Raw genomic sequence first — 18,924 nt, forward strand, 5'->3', positions numbered from 1 at the left:
GTGTGGCCGTCATCCTTTCTGCCCTCTTGTTATTTCATTCCGGCCGCTGAACACTGCGTTTACTCTTCCATCCCCACACCCAAAACACCCCTTACAAGAAACACGCGCACTGTATCAGGAGTGGCATCGCTGCCCCGAGAACAGAAAACAGGCTTTCCCAACGCTCCTGGCAGCCTGTTGCAATGTACTTACGCATCATACTCGTATGGCAGAACCGATTCCACCGAGTCCAGTCTGTTCACGAAGAGCTCGATTAGTGACTGAAACAGGGAAGGACAGGGGGAGAAAAAGTATGAAAATATAGACTTGCAAAGACCAAACGTGCGGCCGACACGAAACGCGTGGCTAGCTGGCAAGGGCTGCTACAACTTTCGGAGCTCGCCGTCCCACGGCGGAGTCACCACAGACTTCTGACAGGCCGCGGCGCTGGGCCGCGCCGGAGCCGCCCTCCCCCGGCAGCGCCGCCGCCACGGGAGGCTGCAAGAAGGACGGAAGGACCGGCGGAGGACCCTGCCGGCATTGACTGAGAAGTTCAGCGGGAAAAGGGGAGGTTTTCACGGTAAAAAAAAAACAAAACCAACACCGGGTGCACCAAGGGAAAGGGAGCGGGGGGGGTGGCGGGAGGGGGGTTGGCTTCCCGGAGCAAAGGCTGCCGCCCGAGGGAGACCGCCCGGGGCCCGCACGCAGGGGGCCGGGGGATACGCGGCGGTGCTCGCCTCGCCGCGGGGGTTTCCCGCTCGGGGTTTCCGCGGCGAGGGGGGGACCGCCCGCGTCGGGCCCTCCCGTGAGTGCTCTCACCTTGCAGCCCTCGCGCTCCTCGCCCTCCTCACAGAAGCTGACGGGCGCCAAGCCGGGCAGGTAGAAGGCGGCACAGAGAGGTGCCACCAGCAAGAGACCGGCCGCCAGCAGCCTCATCTTCCAGCCTGAAGGCGCGAAGGCAGCATGAGCCGAGGCGGCAGCCCCGACTCTCCCGGCCAGCGCCTTGCGGAGGCGGCCTCAGCCGGGGCGGTAGCGGCGGCGTCACAAGCGCGTTGGGGCCGCGGCGCCTGCGCGGGGAGGAGGTGAGGCCCTGGGCTCCATCTTGAGGCAGGGCACCCGGAGCCGCGGCGGCGGCCGTCGGCTGCGGGACGTTTGGGCGGGCTGTCGCCTCCCTCCCGGTGGGGAGGTGGTTTCCCTTTTTCTTGCCTTCCGCGCTCAGCTCAGTCCTTTTTCCCAAAGTCCCCTGTGGTGACTCGTACCAGAACCTGTTCTCAGGTTTTAGCTCCCAGCATAGCAGAGAAAGACTTAAATTGGATTTTACCAGCTCAGAAATTAGGGGTGGAAATCCAAGATTTTGTATTGCAACCTTTATCTGCAACCCTGCGACTTTTAAGAATTATACTTGATGATTTTTTGATGTCTGGTTCAGCAGCTTGTGATGTTTGCAGCCAACAGTGGGGTGCGCACCAGCTCGTGGCGTCCCCTGGCTCCTTGCTCCCCCAACAGAGCCACAGCAGTGCCATGGACGCGATGCCAAGCTCCCGGCTTGCTCGTTTGGGTGGCAATGGCAGGAGCAGCGCTCGGGGACAGCTGCAAAACCTGTCTGAGAAGCAGGCTAAGTACAAGTGATGGCTGCAAGCCGAGCTCTGCGCTACCACGGCAAGACAGATACTCACTTCTGCCTAAGACATCATGCTAAAGGCATTGCTGTCAATACCGGCTAGACAACACCTCCATCTTCCTCTCTGTATTTCCCATTTAGGCAAGCCGTTGCCACTCTAGTTTCCAGCCTGTGACATTACATTTGCATTACCCCTGCAAAACCTCCATGTCCAACAATTTTACCCAACTCGGCAATCAGTAGTGAGTTTCCCTTACCGTAGGACAGCACCAGGCAAAAGGAGAAAGAATAAGGGGTGCATGATAATTGCTTATCTTGTGTCTTTTCAGCTGAGCCTGGAAAATTTGAGTTGTCATTTCAGGCAGCTCCAGCTATTTCTTAGGGACTTGCGATCCACCTTGTATTGCTAAACTGAAAGGGGCCTCAATTAGATCCCAAATAGATCCCAAATCTCAATTAGATCCCAAATTTGGGAGAAGCACATTATGGAGTCCCAGTTTAGAAACGGTTGACAAAGTCAGTGCCAGAAACAATTGTTTTGTGCTGCTCTCATCCACTCTAGTCTGAGTTTTACGGAGGAAAAATGCTGAATTTCTATAAATACCTATCAGCCGACAGCTGCCTGGAAAATTGCTCCTTGTCATGAAAGTATTAAACTGATCTTTTCAGTTGCTAGTTTTTTTACTATATATCTAGAGGGAATTAAATCCTTTGTTTATTCATTCTGAATGAGTCTTATGTGATCAGATTCTTTATGTATTCATTAGTCCTCATCCCCCAGCTCTCCTGAACCCTTTATCCAGTTTAAACCCAAAGTACGATGAACTTGGCAAAAGGCCAATACGTTTGATGAAAATACGCAGTGTGGTACAAGGGAGATCCAAAGTACTGCCCTCTGTATGAACAGGTTTGTAGTGTAAATTCAACTACATTGTTAAACATCGTAGGATTCACCCAAGAGAGTGCCATTTTAGGTGAAAGCTACCAAAAAAATTCATAAAATATTACCCTCATGGAACGTTGTCCACCTCTCCCACCTAGTGGGCTCATTTTTATGGTTATCAGTGAAAAGGCACGAAGGGATCAGTTTCTTTTTATGTATGTGGGTCTGAAGTAACATGCTTAATTACATTTCTTCTACTTTTAAAAACATAAGGAAAATTTTCCAAGCTGTAATAATGCAAGGGAAAGTATATCTGTGCTAGTTAGATAGCAACTGTCTTCTGTGTAAAGGTTGGTGGAGTTTTCCTGGTTTCTGTTTCCCCAGTTATCCCATCTAAGCCTGTTTCCTATTCTGTAGGGGCCAATGCTAGGACCTCTTTTTACTATCTTGATTTCCTATCAGAAAATTCAAAGTTTAGGGATCATTTGCAAAAGAGTCATGGCTCTTCAGCCTTCAACTTCTTACTGAATGAAGCATAAGAGGGGTTAGTTACCATTCAGACTGCAGTTTGTTCCCTGAAGGTTTCTGTAATTTTTCTACAAAAATTCAAACTTACAAAAAAGTAAAAAAAAAAAAAAAAAGGAGAGGAGGGGGAAGACTTGGAAGAATTATATATCCTCTAATCCTCTAGGAATAAGGTCTGTCTCACTGAACTTGGAGCAAGACCATACATAAACTATGTAGTGGAATATAGTGAAATGCTGTTCCAGTTTGCAATGCAGATGGAACTGAGGTTTTGATGAGAAGCCTGATGAAGATATCTTTTAGGACAAAAGATAGAAGAATTTGGTCCTAATACAATTACAGCAGTTATGTTCAAATGCTGTTTCAAATGTCATTATGTTCATGCTAATCCCATCTAGCTACATGTACAGTACGTGTTAACAGAATGTTAATAAAATTAAGCCAGGAGTTACCAATGAAATATTTTACTCTTTTAATCTGAGGAGGAAAAAGAGACTTCAGTTTGCATTTGCTTATCTTTCCAATTACCTGGGAGGCAGTCAGCAAATACGCTACTGTAGGTCATAGAAGCACAGAGAGACTTCACACATAGACGGAGACTATTTTTAGTATGTTTCTTACAGGACTAACAATTCGCTTTAGTTTTCACTATCCATTCCAAGGAGACTCTGAGGTTTAAATTCTTCTCTATTGAAACTAGAATTTGAACCTTTTCTTCATATGATAATTGGATGAGTATCTAGCTATGCCATTCTTCAGCAACTGCATTGTTACCATGTGCAGTGCCCTCCCACTTCGTTACTGAAGGTCATCTTTCCCTTTTCCCACGCACAGTAACGGCATCCAGAAAGTCTTAGCATCTATGCTGGAAAGGTGATCGTCTTTAAGTACATACTACAGTCTAGAGAAGTGTTTCAGAGCTACCTTCTTTTGTATTCTCAACAGATCTGTGAAGTAGTCTGAAGCAATGTTGCCTTCTGCTTTCCCTAACACAAAGAGCAGGTGAATATCAGTATCTGAGCAGAGGAGACTGAAAAACTGAAGAGCCTGATGTTCTCTTATAAGGATGCAAAAATTATGCAGCTGTGCGACTGTAGCGGTGGAGTCTATAGACTCTGTGGCACCTCTCAGAAGTAAAGGTCTGTAGAATACAAGGGAGAACGGAAGTCACAGAGGAGTTGAGCGATGTCCATCCCATGCGTTAAGAAAGCAGATAAGGTAATATGCTCGTGGACTATATTGTCTCCTGTGACTCTGACAAGCCAACATGGTCTAGGAAACTACACCACTGTTTCGGATTGCTTCAACCCCACCCATCACCTCCTCGCCCTCCATGCAGCTGGCACAAATACCAGTGTGGGAGGGAGTTGGGAGGGCAGCAGATACAGATGGGAAAGGCGGCATTTTTTTTTCTCCTTTTAGCTCCCAGCAGGTTTATTGTGGAGCCCTGTCAGTGCTCGGGACTTCTCAATGAAGACATGCTACAGTATCTGTAAGGAAAGGGATCTTGGTGTGTACAAGCAAGAGCCTGATTAGGTACCAGGCACCACCGCCTGCCGTACAGCATGGGCACCCTTTGAAAAGCCCTAGGAAAAACCACCTGGTGACCTGCCACAGCTGGTGCAGGTGCGGCACAGGAACACGGAGTGGCTCTGGAGACCAGCTCCTCAGACCCGACAGGCATCCCTCAGCACCGCAGATCCCCAGGAATTGCGCAGGGACTGGCTGTTGGCATCCCGTTACTCAAACCTGGGATCAGGGGATTCACTTGAGGTTCTGTTTTAAGTCCTGGTTAATCCTAGTGAGATTTCGGCATGGGAAACAGGTGTATTAAGTAATTTACCTGTGATACATCTTGGCACCGTTCCCTCACTGCATAAGGATGAGTCAGGAGCTATACGAAATACTAAGACGTTCAAGGAATCTGCAATTCCTTAGCTTTTGCATCTTGTAGAAATCAGCTTTAAGGGTCCTTCTTCAAGGACTAGGAATGGGTGTTAGTTACAAGTCCTGGCTACCACTTTTCAGTGACCGCGTTCAGTGTGCGTCTGGAATTTTTATAAAAGGTAACAAATGGAGACGGATGGACTTGCAAAATAGCTACCCTGTTTAAAAACCACACAGAATACATCATCAGGCAACTTCCCTTTTGTCTTTATCCCTTAGTTCTAAGAAGGTTAACAGAAAAATCTATTTTTGTTTTTGAATTAAAAGGCTGAGTGATAATTAGACTATGTGATGAAGAAAATAGGCCTTGTTGACTGATTAATACCATTTTAGATAGTCTACAAGTTCAAATTATGAAAACTTAGCCGATTTTTATGCACAGACTAACTCCTAACTTTTCAGCTGTGAGGTGTAGCCAGCGAAAGCCGATACCTGCAACTGAACCTCAGATATAATTAAAAAATTGAGTTAGCTGAACCAGCGCAAAACTTTGTTATCAACAACATATTTCAAACGACACTTAATTTAAGTCTCCAAGGAAGGGCTACTGACATGCACATGTATTAATTAAATAAACTAAACCCGCCTCGAGGCTGTTTTGGCTGAACAGGGCTAGCCTCCCGCCCAGACGCGTCCCGAGTGACCCCACTGCGAGTGATTTTGCTTTCAAACGAGCGAAGCCGCCGCTCCTTTGCGCACCCCGCTCAGGAGCGGGACCGGGAGACGCCGGCAGACAAAGAGGGGAGCGCTGCCCGCGCAGCCCGCCTCTCCCAGCCGGCAGCGACGAGCCGCGCTCCTTCACCGCGCCTCACGCCCCGTCTCCAGGCAGGACGGGGGGCTCCAGGCCCCGCCATGGGCCGCGCCGAGGCTCCGCGCCCGCCCCGCCGGCACCGGGAGGCCTCCGCGCCCGCCTCAGCGAGGGCCCGGCGCCGCGGCGGGCTGCGGCCTCCCCCCGCCGGGCTCCCCGCCGCCTGCATCCGGGGCCCCGGCCGGCTGGTGACGTCAGCGGTATAAAGGCCTGCAGCGCCTTTGTTCGCTCTCATTGCGCAGTTGCGGTTCGGTCGGAGCGGAGGTGAGCGGTGCCGGGCCGGCTGGGCAGGCTCGGGGGCTCTGGGGAGGGGGAAGCGGGACCCTGCGGGGTGGGAGAGGGCCGCGGAAGGTGGCGGCGCGGCGAAAGGCCCGGCCCGCGGGTGAGGGAGCCGTGTTCCGCACGGCCGCCGCCGCGGGCCCGAGGCGAGGCGCGGCGGAGCCAGGCCTCTCCCTGTGCGCCTGGCCCTGTGGGGGGGAGGGAGCGGCGCGGCCGTGGCGGGGCGAGGCGGGGGTCCCAACCGCGTGAGGCGCGGTGGCCGCCATTTTAGGTGCGGGGGGTTCTGCTCGATGTCCCGGCGCGTGGGCCTCCGCATCCCCGGGGAGGACGAAGGGAGGGCGGCGGCCGCGGCCGGAGGGCCGGGCGGATAGTTCAAACGGGGCTTGAGGAGCGCGGTCGTGTTAGCGCCGAGGCGGTCGTTCGGCGCCGGGAGGGAGAAGAGTCCCTGTCGAAGGTGGCCGCCATTTTGTGGAGGTGCCTGGAGACCTCGGAGGGTCTGACGCACACCCCCCCCCGGCTCCCCCCGTTCCCCAGCCGCGGAGTAAAGAGGGGGGCGGCCGCCCCCGCGCTGCGGCTTCCCGGGCGGCCCGGCCCCCCGCGTCCCCCTGGGCTGCTTTGTCCCCGCTCCCTGGTGTGCGGAGGGGACCTTGCACGCTGCTGCGGGCTTTCCCGCCATTGGGCTGGAGGCATGCGGGTAACGTTTGTCCACAGGCGCCAGGCGTTTTGCCAGGCACTTTGAGGTTGTGCTTTGTCTTCGGCTCTTTAGCCGTGGCCTTGCTGTGTAGAACTGCAGCGATGGTCTGGGATCCGTTCGGGCTGACACGTTGTGTAGGCCAGGACTTCGGCGTAGTCTCGATGTACTTCAGATAATTTAAGGAATGACCTTAATTTGGAATATCGGCCCAAGCTGACCTTAAAGTTAACATTTTGATGTTACTTTGATGTATTAAGTAAATTTCTTGAAACATCTATGGCAGGATTTAGAAGGAGGGAGTGCTAGGATCGAGGGCAAAAAGGCAGTAACCCTGAAAGACTTTTCACATTCACCAAAACTACTTGATTTTAAGAGAGTTCTCATCAGTGCTTTGTTCCACTTTTTAAAGTTAACTTATCTATTAGTAATAGACTACATCATGTGAAGAAGTAACTGAAGACAGTACCTCTCCTAGTTGCTTCAGTCTAAAAATTTTAATTTTTTAATGTTTTTTATACCTAATATGTCTTAATTGATATCTTCCTCAAGAAAACTTGCTTGTACTGTTGAGGAAAGAAGTCATTTATATTCCACGAGGTGGTATGGAAGTTTCTGTTGCAGTCTGATGTTTTCTTAATAACAGCTTTATGCTTTTTAATAGGTCATTTGCGGAATCAAAATGGTTGAAGCAGATCGTCCTGGGAAACTGTTCATTGGGGGCCTGAACACAGAGACTAATGAAAAAGCCCTTGAGGCTGTATTCGGCAAATATGGGCGCATTGTGGAAGGTAAAAAGAAAAACCTTTTTATTTTACGATACTAAAAAGTAAACAACAACATAGCTGTGATGACTTCTTTGGCGTTGATCATCTGAAATGATGGTGCTTTCATGTCCTCTAAGAAGTTCTGAGCTTAAAAGGTTAAATGAAGGTTAAGTGTTACTGCCTAATTACAGGAAAGGGTAACATGGCTTTATTTCTGCAGTCCTTTTGATGAAAGATCGTGAAACCAACAAGTCCAGAGGATTTGCATTTGTCACGTTTGAGAGTCCAGCAGATGCAAAAGATGCTGCCAGAGATATGAATGGAAAGGTAGGAATTAAGACCAATTATATGTTGCTGTTGCTACTGTCTAGCAGTATGGATCTTTGGGGTAAATTAACAAGTAATAAAAGTTGGAAAGACAATGGATTAGAAGATCCTGGAGACAAGTCATAACTTTAAATTTGGCAAAATGTCTCTGTCTCTATGAAGCTGGAATCATTTTCTCCTGATTATGGATTGGACAGTAGAAAGTGAAGTCTGGCTGTCAGTTAGTTATACTCTCCTTTTTTTTATTTTTTTTTTTAATTGGTGATGGGAGGGCTTTTTAGTAGTCAGCTCTTCACTCTTGCATGTCTCCTACAACGTTTTTGTTTTATCATATTTGAATGCAGTACCGTGTAAATTACACTTTAGGGAAGTGACTTACCTGAAAATTATTAATGGTTCCCTTAACATGGGTTTAATATGACTTCCCTACTGTGCTGGAGCATTGATGCACTATCTGGTAATCTGTAGATAACGTCCTACATTTGTGAGCTGCATCATCAATCTACTTGGCATGTATGAGGAGCGTCTTGCCAGTTAATGTGAAATAGCTTTGCAGTTAGCGAGCAATTGAATTTGCTTGTTTACACTCTACAATGCAATGTTGTGACTTTATGAGGAAATAAAAATTGAATGCATGTGTAATGTCTTTAAAAAGAAAAACCTAGGGATTTGGAGCAAAAGTCCTGAGATAATACCAGGATAGTTTGTCGAAGGATTGTAGGTTGTTGTGATCTGTGTCTGTTCTGGCATGTGTTTGAAAAGCTAGATGCAAGATTGCAACTTAAGGGTCAGCAGCTGCTTACCTTCATAGAGGTGCTGTCTCTTTAGGCAGTGAAAGCTGTCTTCTCAGTTAACTTGAATTTCAAGCTGTAGTTTTCCATGCATAATCTGAACGGTCGTGTTGAGGTCACGCTGCACTGGCCTTTCTCTAAGCAGTGTTTCTGAGATGCCATTCATGTAAGGTGAAGAAGCCTCTACTGATTCTGATTAATGAACACTTGGGTTTTTGATAGCTGTTTGTCTTGTTAGCATAAGACATGGAAGTGAAAGAAAAACGTCGGTCATGGCAGTAAGTAAAGCATAATGAATATTTGCGCTTTGGGAATAAGAAAATGAGTTTGCTGTAGTGTTCATGGTGAACACAAATAGTAAAACTTCCTTGCTTTGTGTTACAGCAGGCTTTCTCCTGTGTATGCTTAGTTTCTGGGTGCTTGAGGACAATCTCGTGACAATTAGTGTTACTTTCTTTGGAGACTTGCTTCCTTTTTAAACAAGTTAGTAGTTCTTCTCAAGGCAGAGAGTGACAAGTCAGGTAATGTCCTTTCTGTACCAGCCTAAACATCCTTAAAGGTGCTCCTTTTATTGAGTTTATTTCTTCATTGTGTAGTTTGCTACAGTTCTGAAGACTTGTTTACTGCAGTTCTTAAACACCGATTTCCTCTGAAGTAGTCATTACACTGAACCCTCACATAAGGTAGCTTCAAGCACCAACAACTAATTATCAGACTGAAAGGAGTTCAGTCACTAATCCTAAGTGTTTGTGGAGTGCAGCTTTCAACTGAAAATCCCTCTGAAAATAATCACCAACTGTTCGGAATCTTGAATATTGTGGAATGTGTTTGGTCACATTGGAAACATTCAGGAAAGTAATGCTTAGTAAAGTAACTAAATGGGAGAATGTTTGTGGCTGAGGTAATGTCTACGTGTTCTGGAATGCACCGTCTGCATCACTGTCAAGAAATGCTAGAAAGTACTGCCTTGTGGATCATCATTCTTATGGTTTCCGTCTTCAACGCATCTAAAAGTGCCTTCATCTGCTTTGAAATTTGAGCAGCAAATAGTGTATGAAAAGAACATCCTCACTCTGGATTTGGCCAAGAATGACCTTTTTAACATAAATGTTTAGGTGCTGCTGTGTATAGTTCCGGTTCTGTACTGGTCTAGCTTGGTTCGACCATGGATATGAAAGGTGTGGAAGATGTTCATGAGGTAGTCTCTCGTCCTCATCTTCAGAAAGCCTTCTGGACAATAAGCGCTGCTTGTACCTCAAAAAGACTGCATTCTGGATCTGAGGAGGAGCGATGTTTGAGGCACACTGTGGGAAGAGATCATTGTAATAAATCAGAATTTGGAGTTTTTCCTGTCCATTTGGAAATGGTGGAGTGGAGCGCTCATGAGAATTTCAGGCACTTCAGAAGAAGCGGCAGAAGTACTGTGCAGGCAATAGTTCAAGCAGTCTGTAAGGAGTTAGTTGACCTGTCTGGCCAGGGGGAAGAGTTCCGTGTTGCTCATTCTGTCATTCCAAAGGAATTCAAAGTTGCAGCCAGTAGAAGAGGCTGACTTGGATAGATTCTGCAAGAGTAAATTTGGATTTGGTTTTTTGCTTTGGAAATGTTTATGAAAAACATGTTTTGCTCCTTTCTGGGTGGGGGGAATGAAAAGGGTTAATTATATTTCATTGTAAAATGGGACAAGCATAGACCAGTCTGAGCTTGCTTGTTGAAGATTAATTTCAGTCCTGCAGAAAGAGGTCAGAAGATAATGGTTTTGGAGTGGGGGTGGAGATTTTTCATTTAAATTACTTTCTCTGCAGAATTGGACCAATGTTGGCATGTCTGAGCAGCACAGAAGAAATGTTAGAAGTACTTTATCATAGCAAATTATTAACTTTCTTTAAGAACCACCTTAATTGCATGGTAATCAAGTCTACATATGCATGTGCTTATTTGGACGCAAGTGTGAATACTGCAGGTCTGCAGTGGACATTCTGTGCAGTAGGCTGATCTTTTGATTTTCAGTCCTGAGGACAAAATGGATAATTAAAGAGAGAATATGACCTTAGAGGAAACACCCGGGACAAGCCAGAGATTTCATTCCAGTGTAGACCAAGCCAGCTGGACTGTGTTAAGAGGTTGGAAGCAAATACTACAATCCAAACAACAGTCTGAACTGTACTCAGTGCTGCAGAATGTTCTCTTCTTCTAATCAACAGAAAGTGTTTCCAGTTCTTTTGGTGAAGAAGCGATATAATACATAGAAGCGTAATAAGAAATGATCATCAGTTCTTGAATATGTTTTGTGAAAGGAAGCCCACTTGATGTGCCATCAAGGAACATGGAGAAATGGTGGAGTCACGGCAGCATCAACAGTGAAGTGATCCATTGGAGGGGAAAAGCCCTATGTGGTGTTAGGTTGCAGTTTCGTGCAAGTTTCTCTAATAGTTTCTTCGGAATACTTGATTTCTGCCCCACTCCCAAAACTTCAAATTTCATTCATCTTTTCTGTTGGAACATGGAACAGTTTGCAGGACAATTCTCTAATTCTGTTTGGTTAAGGTTCCCTGGCTCACCTTACAAAGCTGTATAGATTGTTCATTCCACTTACAGGAGTTTTTATGATTGCCAATCTATTACCATCCTTAAATGACTCATATCTTAAATGACTTTCCTGCTTTTTAGCACCAAGATGACTGCACTTTATGGTGCCCATATCATTCTAAAATTGCTACTGTAACACTCTGAATCAAGGTTATAAACACCAGCTAATGAGTGTTTGTGTTGACAGCTGGTGCTTTGGGCTCATTGGAAAAAAATTCCTTATTCTGAGATGGCTTGTCTGAATTTTATCTGTTCAGTGAGATGAGACTTTTCTTCTTTGACCTAAGAACCTATAAAATGAAGTTGTCCCCTCTGCTTTAAAACAGGACAAACTTTAAAAAAGAATCTTCTTGGACCTAATGAAAGGTCATTTTGGAACTTGGTCATAGCTTTTAGGACTGCTTGCATAAAGCAGTTTCAAAAGAAACGGATCTTTTGCCTAGGTAAGATGCATAAGTGCAAGGCAGAAGGAAATAGGAGGAGAAATGATAAGGAAAACTGTACCTCCTATATAAAAAAAAGAAAGAACTTGGACCTAGCATCCAGGTTTTCAGAACCGATGCTAGCAGAAGGGGATGATGCTTGGTTTCCAAACTTGAAATAAGCTGTCAGGAATCTGCTGTGAAATTGAGGACAGCAGTGGTCATCATGGCCAAGCTTAAGGCTTCAAGCCCACTGTTCCTGTTTTGAGAAGGATGACTGAGACAGATAAATGATGATGGCAAAATAATACAATACAAACTGAGAAGTTCCAATCATGAGACGTACTAATGCTCGCTCCTGGAATGTTTCAGCTTGTCATGCCAAAAGGCTTTTTGAGGAACATTCCATAAGTAAAATACTTTTATTAAGTTGAAGCCAAGACCAGTATGATTTTGCTAGTATTTTTTTCCTCTCAATGGACCTGTGGATATACACAGAGGTTTTTCAAACAGTAGCTACAGCTGCATATGGTGGCAGAATACATGAGCTACTAAAGTGGATGATTTCAGAGAGGGCTAGATTTCAGTGGAGAACAAAAAAGATTCAGTACCTCGGTAAACAACTATCAGCAGTTCAGAGTAAGCCATTACTAGCAGTCATGTTCAGTTATTGCAGCAAAGAAGTGCAAAAAACACCACCTCCTGCATATATAATTCATTAGTTGCCATAGCAGAGTTAATACTTAACTGCTAAAAAAGGCAAATAAACCATGTTTGCCAGGATAGATGCACAGTAACCTAACTTCAGTAGAGCTTGTGATCTTGGCTCTGCTATAATTACCAAATGTGTGGTGTCTGAAAGATTATACGGAAATCTGATTAATTAGGTTGAGTTACTCAATATGTCTTACCACTTGCTCATGTTTGAGGTGTAATAGTTGGCTGCAGAGTTCCTGTTATTGCAGAAAAAGCTTCCACTTTTTTTTTCCACAAAAAAAACCCCACACATAACAAAACCCCCAAACAAACAAAAAAATCCAAACCACAAAGCACCTCCACTCTGGAAAAGCAAGTAATAGAGTAAATTCTGACAGTCACCTTTTTTGAAAACCCTACTTGAAACAGTAGAAAAGAGGGGTGAATTATCATACTCTGTCTGCTTTGTAGATGCTGAAATTACTTCTAAATACTTCAGTGATCACCGTTTTATCAGGACATCAAGAAAATGTACTAAACGGCCTCCCCATTGCCAGAAACCCCAACTGAAGCTAAGATATCTTCAGCTTAATCCTATAACTACTGGTGCAGTCCTAGTTTGGTACAAAAGTCCGTGGCAATTGAAAATAAATTGGAGATCATAAATCGTGTTTCATTTACAGAATAAATGACATGGGGCTGCCGTAATCATTGGACACTTGTGTTTTCACTGAAAGTCCTTTCTGATGCTGCTCTGTATTTTTTTTTTTTCATCAATACTACAAGAATGAAGTACTGTAGAAATTAGGCCCAACATGCTGCTGAGTACGTGGGGACTAATACTGAAGACTGAAATCAGTTCTAGCATTGCTCTAACTTTATAAAATGGAAGCCCTATAATAGTGAAGCAAGAGGGGCTTAATTTAAGAAATACAAACATGACTGAGCAGTAAGTAAAGCAGCTTCTTCTTTAGTCATTAGATGGGAAAGCAATTAAAGTGGAACAAGCAACCAAGCCATCCTTTGAAAGTGGTGGTAGGCGTGGGCCGCCACCCCCTCCACGAAGCAGAGGTCCTCCCAGGGGCCTTAGAGGTGGAAGAGGCGGAAGTGGCGCGAGAGGACCACCTTCAAGAGGGAGTCACTTGGGTATGTATTTACCTCTCTCATTATATACTTGGACAACATACAAGACAATCCCATTGGAAGATGACAATAATCCTACTGGAAAAAAAAAAGTCAAACAGCCGAATAGTGCGCTCCTTGTTCTTTATTAAAATGATGAAATATGATCTCGGCAGTTTAGTCAAATTTTTGATTAGGCAAGTACACCTTAAGAAAAGGCTTTCAAATATGAAGATTCCCTTCTACAACTAACACTCCACTTGACTTTTGGCTATGAAAGAAAAGCAAAACTCCTGCCCTGCACGTGAGAAAGGAAGCTTTCTGGTATTCAAGTTGAAAAAGTGATTCTCTTCCACCAGGGAAAGGGAACTGCCTTTCATTCTTACTAGCAAGAGGTCTAAACTTACTAAATTCTAGGACTGATCCTTCCAGATCATAGTGGGAGTTAGGGAAGCTAAGCCTTGTTTGTTGTTATAAAATAGTAGTGTGTTGAGTTGAATCTTTCTGAAGTGGAAGGATAGTATGTTACTTGATACTGGATATTCTTTAATTTAAGATACAGCTATTTATTCAGAGACTTTTCAGTATCAAAACAAAACTGTCGCTTAAAAGAAAAAGCAAGCAGCACCTGAGGTAAAACAGTAAAAGCCGTAATGCAGAAAAAAACCCCTGGAGATAGTGAAAACTCCTGTCTTGAAGAGTCTGTGTAGTAGGTTCTACAGACTCTGTGGTGCCTCTGTTCCCTCTGTAGGATCTTCTCTAGTACATCTTCCCAGGTGGCTCTTGTCTTCTGAGAACAGTAACTTGTTGAGTATTTAAGCTGTGACTGATTATAGACATCAGCTGCTTTCTCCCTTGTGTCACACCCTGTGGCTTTTGGATAAGTTCTAAAAGACAGTTCTTGGCAGGAATTTAGGCTATGGAAAAGTGAACTTCGTGAGCTCTCAGTTCTGCCAGTAACATCTAGTAGTGGCCAAAACACAAGAGAGGGCTTTGAGGTCTAATTTTAGAGGTTTACTGTTGCTCATATAGTGGTAATAACAGTGCTTAGGCTATTGTAGTTCAGGTGTTAGGGGCGTACAGGTGAATATCACGGAAATAACAAGTTGTTTCGTGGCTTATCCTTCTAGGGTCTTCTCGAGGGCCACTTCCCATGAAGAGAGGTCCACCTCCACGAAGTGGAGGCCCTCCACCTAAAAGGTCCGCACCTTCGGGACCAGTGCGTAGCAGTAGTATGGGAGGAAGAGGTAAGGACTTCCTGAATTACTTTGTTGCTTAGTCAGCTGTAGTACCTTAGTAACTGTTGCAAATTATTGATTAAATCTGCTGTATTGTTTTCCTAATCTATCGGTTCTCTTCATACCAATATAATTTTGTAGCTGTCTGGAACAATGTGGTGTGATTTGATGAGTATGTTCCTTCTAGTGCTGCTTTAAAACTGTATAAGCAGAAATGTAAAGTATTATAAATGTAGGCTACAGAGATATGGTTAAATAGCTATAAACAGTCTGCTACTAGTTACTTGCCTTGAGGAGTCTTCTGTGCGGCTAAATGCTAATTAAGTTAAAAAATATGGACTATTTCTCTTAAGCTCCTGTGTCACGTGGAAGAGACAGTTATGGTGGTCCTCCACGCAGAGAACCAATGCCGTCACGAAGAGATGTCTACATGTCTCCAAGAGATGATGGCTATAGCACTAAAGACGGGTAAATTCTTTTGCAAATTTAGTTTGAGCTTTTTTTTTTTTCCCCCCCTCTGTTCAGAGAGGGGTTTTGATCCCTGATCTTTTGAGGTGTGACGTATAGCTAACATTGTAATTCTTGGTCTTTGTAGTTATTCAAGCAGAGATTATCCCAGTTCCAGGGATACACGGGACTACGCGCCACCTCCACGAGACTACGCGTATCGTGATTATGGTCATTCCAGTTCACGTGATGAATACCCGTCTAGGGGATATAGGTACCTACTGTTGGATTTTTCTCCCTGTCATTTTATTCTTGCTGTGATCCCACTGATTTGTACTAAGTCTTAGTAGTCTTTCCTCCTATAGCGATCGTGACGGATACGGTGGTGGACGTGACAGAGACTACTCGGATCATCCAAGCGGAGGCTCCTACAGAGATTCATATGAGAGTTATGGTAAGAATCCATTTTAGGATCATGTAGTAATTTGTACAGGTGTTGTAAAACCTGACTTTTACTAGGTTGCTCGTGTTTTAGGGGGAAGCGGCACACTTTTCCCCTCCCCCTTACAGTGAAAGTGCAGTTGTTGGTTATCATTTGATCATCTTGTTAAATAAGCTAAAGAAGCAAAGTCTACAGTTCAGAATTGCAACTATCTCTGGAAAATATGGCTGAGTTTCTTCTCTAAAATAACAAGCTGTTCTGGAATACCCGGTAAAGAGCCTGCCTGAATAAACACCGACTTCATTCCTTCAGAGTCTTTAAATCCACTCACTGCCTGATATGCCATCCCTACTTTAAATACCATTAACGTGGCAGATTACATTAAGAACATCTCAATACATACAAAAGAGTAGCAGTAAACATTTAATACAGCAATTCTGTAAATTCAGATTGAAATTGTTATATATAACTTATGGTGTTGCCATATTACCTGACCATTGACCCTGCAGGTAACTCACGTAGTGCTCCACCTGCACGAGGGCCCCCGCCATCTTATGGTGGAAGCAGTCGATATGATGATTACGGCAGCACACGAGATGGATATGGAAGCCGAGAAAGTTACTCAAGCAGCAGAAGTGATGTCTACTCAAGTGGCCGTGATCGTGTTGGAAGACAAGACAGGGGTCTTCCCCCATCCATGGAAAGGGGCTATCCACCTCCTCGTGATTCTTACAGTAGTTCAAGCCGCGGAGCACCCAGAGGTGGTGGCCGTGGTGGAAGCAGATCCGATAGAGGTGGAGGCAGAAGCAGATACTAAGAACACTCTTAAACTTTTGGACCAAGACAGATTACTTCTCAAAAAAAAAAAAAAAAAAAAAATCGAAAAGTGGAAGTTGTTCTATCTTTACTACCAGAGGACTACTAAAAGGAAAAGTTGTTTTTACCTTTTTTTATTGTTGCCTGTTAAGTTTTCCCCTCCATGACTTTTATGCTTTTGTGAGGAAAAGTTAAAACAATGTTTAATTTCATTTCAGAATTGTTAACATTTCTTTCAAAAAGCAGATGTTAAATGTATAAAACTTGAGCTGTGTACTAGTGTTGTAATTTTCAAAGTAAAGTTTCCCTGAAATGCCACACTTACCATCTGATTTTCCTCATGAATGGAACAAGCAGTTCTTAAGATCTTCCACACAACATCCAACCATCTAACATGGAGATGGATTGTTCTAAATGTTCAGCATCTCATTCTTAAAGTATTGCTTGTGATTTGGAGGGTGGTGGGGATGTTCCACACAAAGTTCAGTTTTGCCTAGAATTTGAAGTCACAGTGTTCCCAGTACAAAATGCCTTCAGATCCTTGTGTAAAGAAAAATAGAGGATATCATTCACTTAACCTGAAAAAGCAAGTGGATAATACTATTTTCTGCCTTCCTACTGTTCCATGGGGAGTTTGAAAAGATCTCCCCTCCAAATAAATCATGTACATGTAAGTCAGCTACAGAATACTGTAAAAATAAAAAAAAAAAAAAATTGACCAATTCCATCAAAGAAGCTGCAAAACGATGCTTACTCATACTGTTTCAAATTTTTGCAACTCTGTAGTGTTTCACTTTTAAAGGAACATCTTTGATTCCAAAGGAGAAAATAAGATAAGCAAAGAAGTCTTTCTCTCCAACTTCTCAAAGGCTTATGGCTTCATAAAAACAAGTGAATCTTTCAGCATTCCACAGCTGATTTAAAGCATCAAATGCCTGTGAAACAGCAAAGATGGTAAGCAAAGCAAACTAGTTTTTCAGTCTGTCAAAATTGAACCAAGTTATCTGCCTCTAGTACAGTAAGACAAGCTGCACGTTATGGCAATGGAAGTGCTGTCTAGATTAAAAAAAAAAAAAAAAGGAAAAGAAATACTTCAATACATTAGAAGTTCTCCAAATTCAACTTTTCTTCTTGGATAAAGCATTTGTGGCACCAGTTTTGAAACTAAAGACATAATGCAGCTCACTGTAGACAGAATATTGCCAAGTAGGGTTGGGAGGGGGTATTTTGTGCCCAGTATCTTTCAGTGAAGATGCTTAAAGAGGCTGCATATACTATGTTAAACAAAATTAAAGCCTTGTGAAAACAGGAATTGGTTTAGATTGACAAATATCAGCTCGGCTATTGGGAGTTTGAAGCAAGCCATTGCAAACTTGACGTTTAGTTGGATGCCTGACTCTGTTTAGTTTGACACTGCGTTACAGGGATATCTAGTACATGTGGCAGAACCTGTGGCAAGTTGTTATGACTCAGGTAAAGCCATGAAGTTCAAAAGATGCTCTTGAATATAGTAGACGCGAAGACCTCCAACTAAAAAAAAAAAAAAAGGCACAAACCCAAAAGCTTTGTACTACTGTTTAGTCCTCAGTAAATTTTGTCATTCAACTTATGGATTTAACATGGCAGTGCACCATTGAAAAGGAATGAGAATCCATAAGCCATGCAACCTATCACTAAGCCATTCCGGTCCATTCCAAGCCAGTGAATCCTCCACCACTTAAAAGAGAAGTAGTAAAACTTGCAACAGAATAATCTGCAAAACCAAGCTTGTGACTTTTTTGAAATGGGGGGGAAGCACTAGGTTGGCTCGTGCTGTAAAATGTACTTTTCTCAATTTGCTGTATCTTCTCTTGATTGCAGGGTGATAACTTCTGGAAGATACCACTGAAGTAATGCTGGTTCATCTGTGTCGATGGCAGAGATGCGTGGTGCCTGTACCAATACGTAAGGTAAATATTACACTAGTGTAGTAGCTGGAAGGAAGATTTCTGGTGGTTCTGTGTTTATAGATTTGGATGGACATTCAAATAATATTTTCAACTTCTGTTTATATTTTGGAGGAGGAGATTTAAGTAGTTTTTTTAAGCCTACCAAGTTAGGAATGACAGCGAGAGACTTCTCATGTGCAGAAATTGGTCCAATTTTGGTATGGCTGAACATCAAATATGATTACAAATGCACTTTAAGTCATGCTGCAGAGAGTACTTAGTGTAGGAATCTTCATGAGACCACACCATAAAAATCTGAATTGGAATAATGTCAGTACAGATATTTAATCAGTCTTGTTAAATGTGCAGAACATGCAATTTAATGATTATACCGAATATAGTCTTTGATTAGGAACTAATCTCTGCAGAGGTCCTTGGATTGAATTGCAGACTTCTAGGCATCTTCAGAACGGTTTTAAACTTTGTAGGTCAGATGTGTTTCATGACTTTGAAGCCTACCCTATTAAAATTATTTTTCAAGTAGATGTAGGCGCAACTGCCTTCAGACTTCATGTGGAAGAGTGACTGTCTCTTCTGTTTCTCTGATAA

At 44.0% G+C, this 18,924-nt stretch overlaps 3 protein-coding genes across 4 annotated transcripts in view; 2 read left to right on the forward strand and 1 right to left on the reverse strand.

Moving 5' to 3' along the window:
* The window catches only part of LOC309595828 (transmembrane 9 superfamily member 2-like), a 34,335-nt gene extending 33,250 nt beyond the window's left edge, over positions 1-1,085 (reverse strand). The window contains exons 1-2 of the mRNA XM_082323213.1: positions 799-1,085; positions 193-260 (exon numbers count right to left, since the gene is read on the reverse strand). Coding sequence (XP_082179339.1) covers positions 193-260; positions 799-915 — 185 coding nt within the window. The 5' untranslated portion in view covers positions 916-1,085. The remainder of the gene's footprint in view (positions 1-192; positions 261-798) is intronic.
* A 4,872-nt stretch (positions 1,086-5,957) lies between these two features.
* On the forward strand, positions 5,958-16,390 carry RBMX (RNA binding motif protein X-linked). Of its 2 annotated transcripts, none has more exons than XM_082323558.1 (9): positions 5,958-6,027; positions 7,398-7,524; positions 7,721-7,827; positions 13,297-13,468; positions 14,575-14,691; positions 15,036-15,150; positions 15,278-15,403; positions 15,480-15,583; positions 16,081-16,390. In XM_082323558.1, exons 2-9 carry the CDS (start codon positions 7,416-7,418, stop codon positions 16,386-16,388), a joined length of 1,158 nt encoding a protein of 385 aa, XP_082179684.1. In that variant the 5' UTR covers positions 5,958-6,027; positions 7,398-7,415; the 3' UTR covers positions 16,389-16,390. The 2 variants fall into 2 exon arrangements, with proteins under 2 accessions (XP_082179684.1, XP_082179685.1); XM_082323559.1 differs by having other exon boundaries at positions 15,495-15,583.
* A 1,861-nt stretch (positions 16,391-18,251) lies between these two features.
* ARHGEF6 (Rac/Cdc42 guanine nucleotide exchange factor 6) overlaps positions 18,252-18,924 on the forward strand; it is a 47,832-nt gene continuing 47,159 nt past the window's right edge. Inside the window, exon 1 of the mRNA XM_082323551.1 lies at positions 18,252-18,331. The gene's annotated coding sequence lies outside the window, so the exon portion shown is untranslated. The remainder of the gene's footprint in view (positions 18,332-18,924) is intronic.

This window comes from Platalea leucorodia (assembly GCF_965183815.1).
Source record: "Platalea leucorodia genome assembly, chromosome: 10".
Taxonomy (NCBI): domain Eukaryota; kingdom Metazoa; phylum Chordata; class Aves; order Pelecaniformes; family Threskiornithidae; genus Platalea; species Platalea leucorodia.